The 14,850-nt window shown below is 39.6% G+C and overlaps 2 protein-coding genes and 1 long non-coding RNA gene across 3 annotated transcripts; 1 reads left to right on the plus strand and 2 right to left on the minus strand.

Moving 5' to 3' along the window:
* Positions 1–2,084: 2,084 nt before the first annotated feature.
* Positions 2,085–2,945, minus strand: LOC111201728. Its single transcript, XM_048767983.1, has one exon. The coding sequence runs from the start codon at positions 2,943–2,945 to the stop codon at positions 2,085–2,087; it is 861 nt and encodes a 286-aa protein (XP_048623940.1).
* Positions 2,946–7,266: 4,321 nt separating this feature from the next.
* Positions 7,267–9,614, minus strand: LOC106423870. The gene is made up of 4 exons (XR_007329391.1): positions 9,366–9,614; positions 8,658–8,951; positions 8,412–8,559; positions 7,267–8,150 (listed from the first exon to the last, which is right to left on the minus strand). It is a non-coding gene; the product is annotated as an uncharacterized LOC106423870 (long non-coding RNA).
* A 1,737-nt stretch (positions 9,615–11,351) lies between these two features.
* Positions 11,352–13,314, plus strand: LOC106423918 (transcription factor bHLH36-like). Its single transcript, XM_013864663.3, has 3 exons — positions 11,352–11,755; positions 11,978–12,313; positions 12,984–13,314. Exons 1-3 carry the CDS (start codon positions 11,588–11,590, stop codon positions 13,044–13,046), a joined length of 567 nt encoding a protein of 188 aa, XP_013720117.2. The 5' UTR covers positions 11,352–11,587; the 3' UTR covers positions 13,047–13,314.
* The last annotated feature ends 1,536 nt before the right edge of the window (positions 13,315–14,850 follow it).

Consider the following 14,850-nt stretch of genomic DNA (forward strand, 5'->3'; position numbering starts at 1 on the left):
CTTTGATCATAGTTGGCCAGTAATAACCATGGCGTTTTATTTTTACGGCAAGAGATCTTCCGCCGGAGTGGTTCCCACATGATCCGGAATGAACCTCCTCCATTACTCCTCTTGCTTTTTCGCCTTCGGCGCAGGTCATGAGTGGGCGGAGAATCTCCATTTGTAGATTTCTCCTTCTACCGTTACATATCGCGCGGCCTGGGTCTTGATTTTGCGGGCCGCCCATTTCTCAGTGGGAAGCGTTCCGTTGATTATGTATGCTCAGATTGGCTCTAGCCATGGGCTGTCGCAGCCGTATTCCTACTGATCCACATTTTCTCCTGTGGGTCTTCGACTTCGTCCGCATTTTCGATTTGTGCTCGAATCAGATTGGTGACCACTGGTCCGATGCTTGGGTGTTCGATGAACTCGACGAGGATTACTCGTCTTAGTTCATAATCCGAACTTGATGCGAGTGCGGCCAAGGCATCCGCCTGAGTGTTTTCCGAGCGAGGAATCCTAGTGAGGGCGAAGTGGTTGAAGTTTCGGGAGAGGTCTTGGATGAGTTTTAGATATGCATCCATTCTTTCGTCCCTCACTTCGTATTCTCCGCTGTACTAATTTGTGACTAACTGAGAGTCACAGTAAGCGTGTATGTTGCGGATCTTAAGCCCATGGGCTAATCGTAATCCTGCGACGAGTGCTTCATATTCGGCCTCGTTGTTCGACGGATGGAATTCCAATCGGAACGATTGTTCCAAGACTTCGCCGATCGAAGACGTGAGCCGGATTCCGATCCCGGATCCTTGTTTGGACGATGATCTGTCGACGTGAAGGATCCAGGTTGAGTCTGGTTCCGTGTTTGTCATATCCCCCGTGGGCAATTCTACCAAGAAGTCTGCTAGTATTTGAGATTTTGGGCAGGTTCTTGGGCGGTACTCCACGTCGTACTCGCTTAGTTCGATTGCCCATTTTGCGAGTCATCCTGACTGACTCGGACTGTGCAAGATCGTTCGCAGGGGGAAGGTGGTGAGGATTATTATGGTATGCGACTGAAAGTACGGCCGGAGTTTCCTTGCCGATGTCATAACTGCGAATGCTAGTTTCTCCATCAGGAGATACCGGGTCTCAGCGTCCAGTAACGTTTTGCTTATGTAGAAGATTGGTTTTTGCTCACCGCATTCCTCTCTAATCAAAACGCCGCTTACCGCTGTTGTGGAGACTGCGATGTACAGGAACAAGGGTTCTCCCCTCCACTGGTTTTGCGAGGACGGGAGGAGTGGCTAGGTAACGTTTTAGCTGTTGGAAAGCTTTCTCACATTCCTCCGACCATTCGAACTTCTTATTCCCTTTCGGCGTGTCGTAGAAAGGAAGACACTTATCCGTCGAGTGCGAGATGAAACGGGTCAAGGCCGCGACTCTTCCGGTTAGCCTTTGGACTTCCCGTTTCGTCCTTGGCGAGACCATCTCTATTAACGCGTTTATCTGCTTAGGATTGGCTTCGATCCCACGACACGTGACTAGGTACCCGGGAAATTCTCCTGATGCCACCGCGAATCTACACTTTGCAGGGTTCAGTTTCATGTTGTGGGCATTAAGTTTTGCAAAGCACTCCTCCAAATGGGAGACGTGGTTGTGCTAGTCAAGAGACTTTATGAGCATGTCATCGATATATACCTCCATAGTCTTGACGAGCTGTTCGGAGAAAATTTGATTGACAAGTCGCTGGCAAGTGGCGCCCGCATTCTTGAGACCGAAAGGCATTACTTTGTAGCAATATGTTTCCCGATTGGTGATGAACGCAGTTTTCTCACGATCGTCGGGATTCATCATGATCTGATTGTACTCGGAGAAGGCATCCATAAATGATAAGAGTTTGTTCCCTGCTGTTGCTTCGACCAGTCGGTCGATGTGCGGTAGTGGGAAGCAATCCTTTGGACAGGCCTTGTTAAGATCGGTGAAATCGACGCATACTCGCCATTTGCCGTTTTTCTTTTTGACCACGACCGGGTTAGCGAGCCAGTCTGGATACCGAACTTCTGTTATTGATCCGACCTTCAGGAGTCTTTCGACTTCCTCATTTACCGCGGTGGCATGCTCCGGTCCTAGCTTCCGCCTTTTTGTTTGACGGGTCTGTAGGTCGGATCGATGTTAAGCTCATGACACATTATGCTGATATCAATCCCTGGCATTTCTTCTGCGGCCCAAGCGAACGGATTGAGGTTCTTTTTGAGACAGGCGATGAGCTCTGTCTTTAGTGGCTCGCGGAGGTTGGCTCCAATCTCGATGCATCGTTCCGGAGAGGATTCGTCGAGGCAGATCGAAATTACCGGTTCGCAAGTTGGTTCGCGCTTCCCTTCTAGGGCTTCGGCCCTTTGAGATTGCCAAAAGACTTCCGAGTCTCGTTCTGGGGCGTTCTCATCGAGAGTCAGCTTTCTTTTCTTTTTATGGGAAGTTTCGATCGCCAAGTTCTTTCTTTTTAACTCGGCGGCGAAACATACTTGCGACATCCTGCGGTCTCCTTGTATAGTTTCGACTCCACGAGGGGTTGGAAACTTAAGGCACAGATGGAATGTCGAAGGGATCGCTCGCATGGAATTCAGTCGTGGAGTACCGACGATCGCGTTGTACGATGTTGGGCGGTCGATGACTAAGAATTCCGTGACTTTGGTGACGCTCCCGGCTTTAACAACCAGGTCGATCGAGCCAAGAGTCATAGTAGCATTTCCCGAGAGTCCGAATATCGGGCTGGGTCTTTCTGTAACGGCGCACAGATCGATCTCCATTCTTTCGAGGGTGCTTTTGTAGATAATATTGGCCGAGCATCCGGTGTCGACCAACACTCTCGCTACGTCGATGTCCTGGATCGTCAGCTCGATGACAAGGAGATCGTTGTGGGGTTTGGCCTGATCGGCCGTTGCCCGGTCCTTGAAAGAAACGACATCGTTAGCTGCTGGAGCGGACATCCTGTGTCTTTTATCGTTTAGCGATTTTTGAGTTAGAGAATTCGTCAAACCCCCCCCCCCCCTCCTTCTAGCGCCAAACTGTGGGAACCAAAATTCACACCGTCGATTATAATCAATAATAATGGAGGAAAACCGAGTGAACCCGTTTTTCCTTGAAGGTCTGAATTCTCTGCGTAATCACTTTAGAACGATAAAAAGATAGATAATCGATCAGAGGCGTTTTATTGAATAGTATGAATACAAAATTTCTCCGAGAGGAGTAGAGATATGCTAACTATCGGAACAACAAGACAAGAGGCGGCCAAGACGTCCTAAGCCTTGCCGTTCTAGTCTAACCACCTAAGCCCTAAATTCTCTAAGCTAGCAGGAGTTCTCTAAGTCTAAATTCTCTGCCCCTTTTTCTTCTGCTCCTGCTCTCCTTATATAGTTGCTCTAGGTCGGTGGCCCATCCTTCGCCTTCGGGCCCAAGTCTATCTCTTTCGGGCATATTCCATTTTTCGTCGATCTTGATAGTTATCCTCGAATCTTTACATTTATTTTTGGAAACTTAGCATTTATCGTATTTCTGCGAGTTAGGACAAGCCATCATAACTTTTATGGGCTCGAATCCCTTCTGAGAGCGTATATAGGCCTCTAGACCAGTCTGGATCCTTGCGAACCGTTCTTAGGCCTTTTGGCGTTTATACGATTTCTCAGTTTTGGTCATAAAACTTCGAGAATAACTTTAATCGAAACGAAACGAGAAGTATATGGTCCCGAAGGTCGGATATCACAGCTATACGGAAGATACAGGAGTCGAAGCAAGTCGGACAGGCCAGGATCAGGTCGAGCTTGCCAGGCGAGCCGACTCGCGTGACGGCCGAACTCGCCGGCGAACACAACCACGCGACGGTTCAGCTCGCCGGCGAGCTGACCGGCGCGGTGGCTGAGCTCGCCGGGCGAGTGCAACCACACAGCGGTTCAGCTCGCCGGCGAGCTGACCGGCGTGATGGTTGAGCTCGCCGGCGAGCTGACCCGCATGACGGTTCAGCTCTCCGGCGAGTTGCTTTTGTGCGGGATTCGCTCGTTCGTTCACTTCCGATCTTTCTTTCAGTGAATGTTTTGCGAGAAATCCGTGAATAAGAAATAATCATAGCCGTTGATTTCGAAATAACCGTTTTTGACCCCAACATCTTCCAGTAAAGGTCCAAACCAGAATTTGGCATCCCCTTTAAGGACGATCGTAAACTAACATGACCTTAATGTTAACACGAAAGTACCATGGTCTAATCCTTGACATACAACGTCCTTGGCTATCTGAGTGAACACATCCTTCACGCCAAGCCAAACTATTTGAGAAACCATCGCTCCATCACTTAACGGCTAAACGACAATCTACAATTTGTCTAAAAACATCGTGTGAGTATTAAGAGAATAATTATCGTATAGCCCACAGTTGGAAATCATATGATAAATTCTTCATAACGAAACTCAGTCCTAACAACCAAACGGTTAACGGAAAACCTAAACTTGTCGACAATCGAACAAGTTCGATACATTCCAAAATTCACTTTAAACCCGCTATGTTTTACCCATAATACGCGGCATGTAAGGAAAAAATTGTAACAAAGCTCCTAGAGCTCTACGAAACATCATAAAAAATGCACGAAATAGTTCTCAGAAGGCCAAAACTTCACAAAGCACTATGAAGGAAAACGCTTCTTCCCATGTACAAATTTACGCGACCCCTCGGTCCTAATTCCTCGATCGCAAATCAAACTATTAGCATCCGAACAGAAATAACAGTTTTGGCTGCGAACATCCGCAGACAAACCAAAAATGTTTCTCCGACGTAGGGTTAGGACTAAACTCTTGCAACACCGCGAAACATCTTCAAGCCCGCAAACATTTCAACCCCGAAAACGCGGCATGCAAAAGAAAAACCAACTTTCAGTATCGCGAGACGTCGCAGACGCTTGAAGAATAACGTTTTTCGACAAAAATACCTTCCTCGATAAAAACACCTTATTGGAAGACCAAACAGTTATACGCACTAACATCTTCTCAAACACGTATCCTTCGCGAAGAGTCAAAAACGGTAATATCTGCCGATAAGTTTGTTTCTGAACACAACAAACTCTCAACGTCCTAAACATACTAAGCCATCTCGTAGAGATAGCTCTCGAACACCCGACACAAGGGTAATAGCGCTATATAAAAATTCTGACATTTTGGTCAGCACTTTCGAGAGACTAAAAAATTATCCTCAAAGAGTTGCTCGATTCCTACCATACAAGTCACGTAAACCGAGAAAATATCGCGGACTTTAAAGCGTGACAGAATCAAGTCGAAAACGATACGGAAAACGTAAGTCGAAGTAGTCATACTTATCGTTTATATTATCATCGGATGAAAAATGTTACTTAATATAGTTTAATTTCATTTTATTCATTTTAACTTTTCTATTATCTAAGAAAATTATGTATATATATATATATATATATATAACTATCGCACGTCATTGTAAGAAATTTACGAGTACAAATCAAAGTTAAACATTATACATATAACTTAATCGTTTATATCATTAAAATAAAACATAGGTAAAATGTATGATTTAATATTTACAATAGTTTATTAATAGTTTACATGCATCAGAAATAAATATATATATATATATATATATAATGTTTTAAAATTAAAAATTATGTTTTATAAAGTATATAAATATATATTTTTAAGAATATTTATACATATATAAATATACACAAATTTATTGGTTGTTTAAGATCACTCATATTCCATGAGTGCAAAATCAGATTTCTGACTCTTTATCTAGAACTGCGAGGTCTTTGTATAGAAAGCTTTGTTTTATTGGTTGTTCTATTCCGGTCTGATTACCCAGATCACCTCAAGTTTGAGTACTAGAATAGCCTTTCGTTCTCAATATATATATATATATATATATATATATATATATGCAAATAAATTGCTAAGAAGTAATTATTTTAAAGTCTACAATTTTAACATAAATATTAAAAAATATTATAAATACTTTTATATAAGTCAACTATATTTTAGTTTAAAAAGTATAATAAAAACTAAAATAAATTATTAATACAGATTCATACCGCGTCGTACCCTAATAAACATATTTTAAATTTACTAGGTCCGTGTCCGCCCTACGGGTGGATAATGTGGTGATGTATTTTTCTTTTTAGTTTATATAGATAAGCAATATCATTTGATAAATTTGCCCTAAAGAACTTACAAAGTTTGAACTTGGGAAGTAGGTAGTGATCTTGTTATCTTTTTATTAATGTTTTTTTTTGATGATTTCCTTTGGCCATAAGCTATATTTACAACGCATCTTTCATGTAAGTTCAATATCTTGACAAAATTTTAGAGGCAAAGAATTTTGAATATATGAAAAGAGAGTGAAAAAGAAATCATACATATTGATCTGAAGGGTTTGTGGTTTTATTTAGAGAAGCAAAAAAATCATAAGAACGCATGCCGGCAATATAACTTTAAAAATAACATTGGGTATGAAACTAACATTAAGAAATCTAAAAAACCTTCAAATTAATACTAAACCTAGCGACCAAGCATTTTTCAAAAAGTTAAAAGTAATACACACGAAGGTATGTTCGCTTGTCGAGTGTAGAAGATCGTACCCATATGGAATACTTCGTAGACATAAAAGGAAAATTTATGATGGTTCGAGTTAGGCGAGTACTTGATTTCAGACCTCTGGAAACATACTTACTTTTCATATGCTTATTTGAAAAAAATACGTGTAAGCTTATTCCTTGTCTTTATTCTCTGCATCAGCAATGTAAAAAAATATACGAGGTTTGATGTTAATGAGAGGGCAAGGGAGAAATCTGAGACAAATTACTTGAGAAATGCCTACTACGTGAAGAGGTTTTAATGTTTATTCTGATATTCTTTCGTAAGGCATCATTACATGTAACTGTGTGTCTAATATATTGTAATGATATATTAAAATAAAATAAATTTGAAAATAGCAAAATGAATATATGGAAGCTACATTGTATGTGAACATAAATATTTTGAGCTACTTATGCGTTTTTCTTTCTCGTGTTGATTGATAAGCAAACGAAATTACAGTATAATCAAGGATATGTTCCACTAAATTAGTTATGATTTTACATATGTTTGAATAAACGTTTCATGTAGACTATGATGCTTAGAAGCAGTCATCGTGGTAGCCCAAATAAATAAAAACTTAACTACCTAGGCCAATCCTATAAACTATTAACGTGAGCTTTTGAAGTAGTAAACTTTTGAAGTAGTAAACTTTTGAAGTAGTAAACTGTAAACTGTAAATAAGTGATGATTAAAACTTCAGAACGAATATCATCGTTCCTAGAACAAAACACTCAACCAAACGGAAAGGTGGAAAGGTAGAGTCATCTAATACCAGTAAAAAAATACATTGGTCTGGATCTATCTTAATTTTTATAATTATTTAAAAGAAATGAAATATAAAAGAAAGAATAATGAGTACGCGAATACGACTGTAAACATTGATGTCCTGACTGTGTAAATTAAGTTGTTAGCTTGGTATTACACACTCTTGTTAATTTATTTTTTATTAGCTTCGCAGATTTTTTGACTCCCAACCAGGTGAGGTACTGAATGATCAATCAATTTTCGTAGCAGCACCAGCTTGGCTTCTGCATCATGCACGCAACAGAGAGCTAGCACCCTGTATCCAATTAGCCGGTGGAAACTCATTAGTTACATTATGCATATATATATAACCCAATGAGAGGATAACATTTAAGTGTATGTCACTCCCAAATTTCCACCTCCAGTGGCAGCCTATATCTACAACAGGGGATACTGACATATTCATGATTGCTAAGAAGTTAATGGAAGTAGGTCAAACTAACTTCTAGCGAATTAAAACTCATCGTTCACAGTGATGTTCAAAAACATGACATAAGGAATTGATCCCTGCAAATGAGAAAAACGACAACTCAAGAATGTTCTGGAAGCTATTGGACACACTGCAAATTATTTAAGATCCAAACCTATTAAACACTTATGGAGCAGACAGAGATTTTAATTCACACATGATCGGCACAACTTACATGAATAGGATTTCTATGGAACCGAGATAGAGTCTCTAAACCAAAGTAAGCCAATCATGCACAGAGAGAGTGGGATATATCCCTCTAAGAACTTGTCACTTACCTAAAATCCAATAAACATGTACAATTCTATATCAGAAATGAGTTTTTGCAACCAAAAAGCTACTCTATGATAAAATTTCAAGAGGAAAACAAATCTGAAGCATACACGTGACTCTAAAGCACAGTTCTACTCTGGCTAAGAGCCTAAGAAAGATAAATTAAGTCAAACAAAATTGTACTCATTCACCTGAAAATTAGCAAGTCTTAGTTCATCAGTCACATAGATTTGGTGAAGAGTAGGTTTGAGAAGAGAAATGTTTACCAGCTAGGAAAGAAGGAGACTTTCCCATCACGACTTGCAGACTTAAGAATCATATCGTCTTTTCATTTCACTGATTTGTTCTTCTTTACTACCTTCGACGCGTCGGCTAAGATGTTCCTCTCCGTACCCTCGCGCATGGAATCTAACTCTGATAAGATAGAGATTACAATTTGGTTAATATACTACACAAGGGAAAGAGCAAGAGGTTAGAGTAAAAGGTATGATTGGATGCGTCACAGTGAGTACCAATGTCGAAAATCATATTTGAGATGAACCACCGAACATATCTAATTCATTGTCGGAGGAGCTATCGTGCAGCGGTAGCAGCCACATTTGGTTTCCCTATCGGGGAGTTCTCCTATACGAAGTTCTGAACCATCTTCACAAAACAAACAAAAACTGGCTCGAACTCCGTCACATCGAGGAATGGTTTCTCGGAGATTGAACAACTAAACCCATTAGTAAACAGCCGATGATGAAATAGACGCTTGAGGGCAGATTGAGCATTGGTTGCATGTTGACTCCGGCTGGATCTTCATCCTGACAGTGACGATGAAAAAGATCTAACTTCTCTTGCTCTTCACCAATCATGATCCAATAAAATTTATAGTTCAAAGTAGCTTAGACGCACGACTTAAAAATGAAAACAGACTGACAATCGTTTCATATAGTTACGTTGGATAGAAAGGAGAAGCTAAATTATTACGTTTGTTAGGAAGGCAGTCTCTGCAAAACAAACAAAATAGACCTAGAGAAAAAGACGTAATACCTTTTTCAATTCGATTGCTTGGAAAATTATTCTGATAAAGAAGTTCTGATTAATATAGGATCATGCTTGGCCAAAAAAAAGGAGAGATTTATTGAAAATACGTTTCGCAGAGCAAGAAAGAGGAATCGTTTGAGTTATCACACAGAAAAATACAGCAATCAAATTGAAATTGTTTTAATGTTTACCTAAATGACATGGCTGATTTGAGAAATGTAATTGGTTGATTTTTCAATGAGGGGCTCTAACCCAATAAGGTTTCACCCTTAGCAATGTTTCTTGCCTCCCAGAAATGGACTAACTGAAATCGAAGCTCTAACTTAGCTGGTTCTGGTCGAGACTGTAGAGACGTCGTTGAAATAGAAGGCGAATGGGCATGGATGTAGCTTCTTCAGAGTAGGTTTTGATTTGGATGGATTAAGGTTTAGTCATAGAAATTTATATAGGAGAAGGATCAAGTGGAAGGGGAAAGGAACATTCAAGAATGGTTTTAAGATAATCATTGATTATGAAGGTTACACAAAAAAAGTCCGTGAAGGATAAGAAAGAGATTTTTTCTCTCTCTTTATTTCTCTCTCGCCTCTCACCAGAAAAGCTCAAATTGGCCGCAGCTCTCCTCCGGCGACTGCCGTGTCCTTTCGAGGCGGTCGCCGGTGGTCCCCACTGTGTTTCTTTTTCCTTTTCCGCTTCTCTGTTCATCTCTGTGGTCTTTTCTTTCTCTTTGCGGCTAGGGTTGGGTTTGGTCTGAGGTGTCTCCGTTTCAGATCTGGCGGTTCCTGGTGCAGATCCGGTCTGTGCGTGGTGGATTTTGGAGGGCTTGAGGACGGTCTCCGCTCCCCTCGTGTTTTATCTGGTTTGTCGTGGGATCTTTGTTCGGAGACTTTTTCCTTTCTCTGACTAGATCTCATCGAGACGGTGGCGCGTGAGACGTGGGATAAGTTCACTTGGTCTCGCTGGCGGTGGAGCGTGGTTGTTGGCTTCGCTGTGGTGGGTTTCCTGTGGGCTTGGCGTTTGTGGATCTGTGGATCTCAAGCTTCTCTACTCCTCTTTGTGTTCTCTGGTGGTCTCTAGAGAAAGCGCGTGGTGAGATCGGGGGTTGGTCGTCGTCCTTCCTTTCCGGTTCTCTCTTGTGGCGACGCGTGGTGGTGACGTCTCCCTCGTTTGTCGAGATCCTCTCGGCGTGTGTGGTTCTTGGGTCTCCCCGAAGTTGGAGTTGGTTCCATGGTGTGGCGCTCCTTGTCATCGGTTCTCTATTCTTTCGTCACCTTTTAGCGGTTGTGTTTCTATGAAAGCGGCTTGGGTCCGTGGAGAGTGGAAAGGTGTTAGCTTTGCTCATGATTTTCTTCTTGCTAGTTCGATGGTTACAACTCCGGAGGAGGTGTGCCTGACCTGTCTCATTGCTCTATATGGGTGGTGGGTTAAAAGGGTGTATACGGTCCCGGGTCTGAGAGGATGGAGGCAGCAATCTCCGGACTCTTATCCCGAACGACGGCATCGCCGGTTGTGGACTCCTTCTCGTGCTTCCGGTGGTGTGATATTGGATGGGCTTGCGGATGCGAGACGTTTGATTCTTTGTGTAGGTGTTGATCTGAGGGCTTCTTGGAAGCTGTAGGACCCGGTGCTTCAAGGTATGAGGGCGCCTTTCTCTCCGGCTCGCGGCAACTGGGAGCTCGATCCGCTCATGTCTCTGCAAAGGTCCGTCACTGCAGCGTTAATGTCGGTCTCTTTCTGGATCCCGTCTTCTTTTCTTAAAGTTCATCTGCTTTAGGTGCTCTATTTAGTTTCAATTTATGCATCTCTGCTATTCTGTTTCTGTGTTATTCTGTAAAAAAACAAAAACCTTGGTATAATAATTTTAACATTTTACCAAAAAGAAAAAAAAGAGGTTACACAGAAAAATTTTAGACATTGGAGAAGATGAAGCGGAAGAGTAAGAGGAGAAGATACTCTCGAAAGCGTGAAAACTAAACAGGTTCTCTACATGAGCTGTTGTGAGCCGATTGATATAATTTTAATAAAGCCCGTACGAAAATCCGCTCGATTTTAATTATGGTGACGTGTCAAAAACAGACTTTCCTGATTGGATGATTTTTCCATCTCACGTGGACGGCTTATACGAGGCTCTTATTCTCCTTTTAATACTTTTTTGATTTCCTGATACGTCTAACTAACGCATCTTCTTCTCCAATTAAATAGTATTATCAAACAACATTTTCTTTAATTATTTTGCTCAATCCTCAAGACCACAATAATTTTCAACTTTACAACAAAGCTCTGACCTTGTTCTTCCAAAGTGTAATCGAATGCCATATCACAAAATCCCAGGAGATCAGATCTTGCCGTTTCAGAATCATCAAAAGACAATCTCTTAAAGCAATATTCTATCAATTAGGACCACCAAAGCTATTAGATGGACGATTGTCGGGAGAGGAGAAGACGGTGTACGAAACTGAGAGTAAGTACTGATAATAACGACATGGAGAAGATGATGCATAGAGAAATCGAGAGACAAAGAAGACAAGAAATGGCTTCTCTTTATGCTTCCCTTCGTTCCCTTCTCCCTCATCACTTCATTCAGGTCACTACCCAGTTCTTATAACCCTAATCCTGATTTTTATTCTTTATTATTACCTTAGATCTGTACGTAGTCTTTGTCATTTGACTTGGTCTTCCATGTAAGAAAATGAAAAGAGATCATCGCAAGTGTTTTGACTTTGTGCTTTTGACTTCACTATAGTGGTTTTCTTAAGAGATTCCTAATACTAGATCTATTAATTTCTTGGTTTCTTTTTTTGCTTAGAGTAAGCGTTCCACATCTGATCAAGTGAATGAGGCTGCGAACTACATAACGTATCTGCATAAGAAGATCAAGGAGCTGAGTTCGAAGAGAGATGAGCTCATGTTACTCTCTAGAGGAAGCTTCTCTGATGATTCTAAGGATGAGATGAAGATGATGAATCATGTGGTGGTTCGTCACTGTTTGGCGGGTCTGGAAATAGTATTTAGCAGCCGCTGCTGTGGTGGCCAACCACGGCTTTCTAGTGTTCTTCAAGTACTTAGTGAAAATGGTCTCTGCCTTCTTAACGCCATCTACTCTATTGTTGATGACAGGGTTATTTACACCATACAAGCTGAGGTAAACTTATCTTACTCTAGTCTTACTTAATCCAGCTACGTTCATTTGTGTTTGCATTTGTATGTTACGATAGAAAAAAATTTAGTGAACATTTTTAGGTTATACCGAATATTTTTACTATACAAAGTGAATTGTATCCATTCCGTTCATGTTTGGTTTTCTTGTTTACAGTTTATAAAAAAAAGATGATCAAATTAAACACTAAATTTTGTGATTTATTTAAACATTTTAGCTCAATTTTATAACAAGTTGTGTTGAGTTCATCATAGTAATTACTAACATGCGAAAACACGAGCTAGGCCCTAGTACGTATGTATCCAGATTGGAAGCCATCAATCAGACTGTAAACGTTATAAGAAAAAAAAAATTATATATATATATATATATCTCGCCTTCTTCTTGAGCATCAAATATATGAAAAGAAGAAATGATAACTACTATATATGTTCATATTTGTTTTGTGTGTGTGTATAGTAAAATACCCAGTTATAAATGACAAATCAAACTTCAATTTTGTTTTATTTTGTATTTGGGCCATCCTCAAAGGAAATGTCTTCATGCCATGTTTTTAAATGGAATATAATTCTCATATCTTCGTATGTATTACTGTTGTATACTGCATAAAATTATTAATATGTTTGAGAGTGCATATGGCTTGTTTTCTTTGCAGGTCAACGATATGACTTTGATAGACTTCAGAAAACTTGAAGAGAGCTTAATCAGAATGAAGTAATAAAATGGTTGTTGAGTATATTTATAATTTGGTAATGTTTGTTTGTCCATGTGTCATCTTCATTGAGATGCCATTTATAAGATCCGTCCAAATGATTCATCTAAATGTTATCCGGCACTGTTCGTTTCTCCATCAAGATGGTTCATCTAGATGGATCATCGAAATGAACTTCTGTTTTTCTGTTCGTTTCTATTTTTATCTAGATGAATTTGGTAAACAAATGACTTATATATCTTTTTTTTATTTAATCATATTTTAGCTTTGTTTACCTGTGTTAATTTTTATTAATTATCTAAAATGTAATTATTTTAAATATGGTTTTGGCAGGAGATATAATTTTGTTTTTTTAAAGGAAAATTAATTTTTGTGATTTTAGTGAGAAACTATGATTTTTGAGGTTTTAGCGAGGAAGTGTTATCTTGTGGTTTTGGTGGAAAATGTACTTTTTGCGCTTTGGCGAGAAAGTGTGTTTTTCCGGTTTTTGCGTAAAAATCATTTTTTCCGTTTCAGCTAGAATTTTTTTTTTTGAGTGGGTATAGCGGGAAAATGGGTTCTTTGGTTTTGGCGGGAAGTGCTTTTTCGTGGTTTTGACGGGAAAAAGTTTATGTGGTTTTGGCGAGAAATGCGTTTTTGCGGTTTTGGTGCAAAATACATTTTTGCGGTTTTGGCGAGAAAATTTAATTTTTTGGTTTTAGCGAGAAAAAACCGTTTTTGCTTTCTTGGCGACAAAAAATACATTTTTCGGTTTTGGTGGGAAACTTTATTTTGCGGTTTTGACGGGAATGTGCATTTTCGTGCGGGAAGTTCACTTTTTGGATTTTGCGAAAAATGCGTTTTTGCGATTTTAGTGGAAAATGCATTTTTGTGGTTTTGGCGGAGAAATGTTTTTTTACGTTTTGGTGAAAAATATGTATTTGTGGTTTTGACATAAAAATGTATTTTTTTTGTTTTGGCGAAAAATATTTTTTTGCAATTTTGGAGAAAACATATAATTTTTAAAGTTTCTTGAGAATCTATATCATAATCATTTGTTTGTCTAAACTTGAATATAAATATTTATTAGAATAAGGCTAAATTTGTCATTTGTTATTTTGGAAAGGTTCATCTCTCATTATATTCACCAATTAAACTCATCTGGATAAACCATTTGGATGAGTCTCATTTTTAGGCTACAATTTTAACTCATCTGAATTGATCATTTGGATGATGCTCATTTTAACACTAAACGAACATCAATTCTCATCTTTATCCATGGACAAACGAACAAGCCTCTCTTAAATTTTCAAGGAAGACTTAAATAAGTACGTAATTTATGTGTAATTGTATTACTGGATTGTGTTCGCTTCACATTTATCTGTATGTATTATTATTCCACATAGGTTGGATCTGATTAGCTAGTTTAGTTGTTTTTTGGATTGGCAAATCCTTTTTTCAGTAAGCGAGGCTAGTATTTTATCTGATATATTTCAATTCTATCACTAGAAATTATTTGATATGTTCAAATTTAAATAACGTGATAGTTTAACTTTCTAATATGCAACGCTCTAAGGGTAGCAGATGGACTAGTTGATCTTATACATGGCTGTAAGCGTACTAATGAGTTTCAGAGCTTGAAGCGGTTGTGATTCCTTTTGTTCTTTGTTTTCCATAGCTCACATATCACTGATTGGCATATGCCACATCATAACCCATTAGTTTCATAACAATGAAGAAGACATTGAAGAATTGCAGTACAGAATTATGTGTCTATGTGGACTTTCGATCACTTCGTGCAAGATTGTATGTCCTTGTATTTTGAGTCTGG

The sequence above is a fragment of the Brassica napus genome, chromosome C9 (genome assembly GCF_020379485.1).
Source record: "Brassica napus cultivar Da-Ae chromosome C9, Da-Ae, whole genome shotgun sequence".
In the NCBI taxonomy this organism is placed as follows: Eukaryota; Viridiplantae; Streptophyta; class Magnoliopsida; order Brassicales; family Brassicaceae; genus Brassica; species Brassica napus.

Coding starts and splice junctions, on each gene's coding strand:
- LOC106423918 (XM_013864663.3), top strand. CDS start 11,588: ATGGACGATTGTCGGGAGAGGAGAAGACGGTGTACGAAACTGAGAGTA. Junction 11,756..11,977: donor TCCCTCATCACTTCATTCAG/GTCACTACCCAG, acceptor TTTTTTGCTTAG/AGTAAGCGTTCCACATCTGA. Junction 12,314..12,983: donor TTTACACCATACAAGCTGAG/GTAAACTTATCT, acceptor TTTTCTTTGCAG/GTCAACGATATGACTTTGAT.
- LOC111201728 (XM_048767983.1), bottom strand. CDS start 2,945: ATGTCCGCTCCAGCAGCTAACGATGTCGTTTCTTTCAAGGACCGGGCA.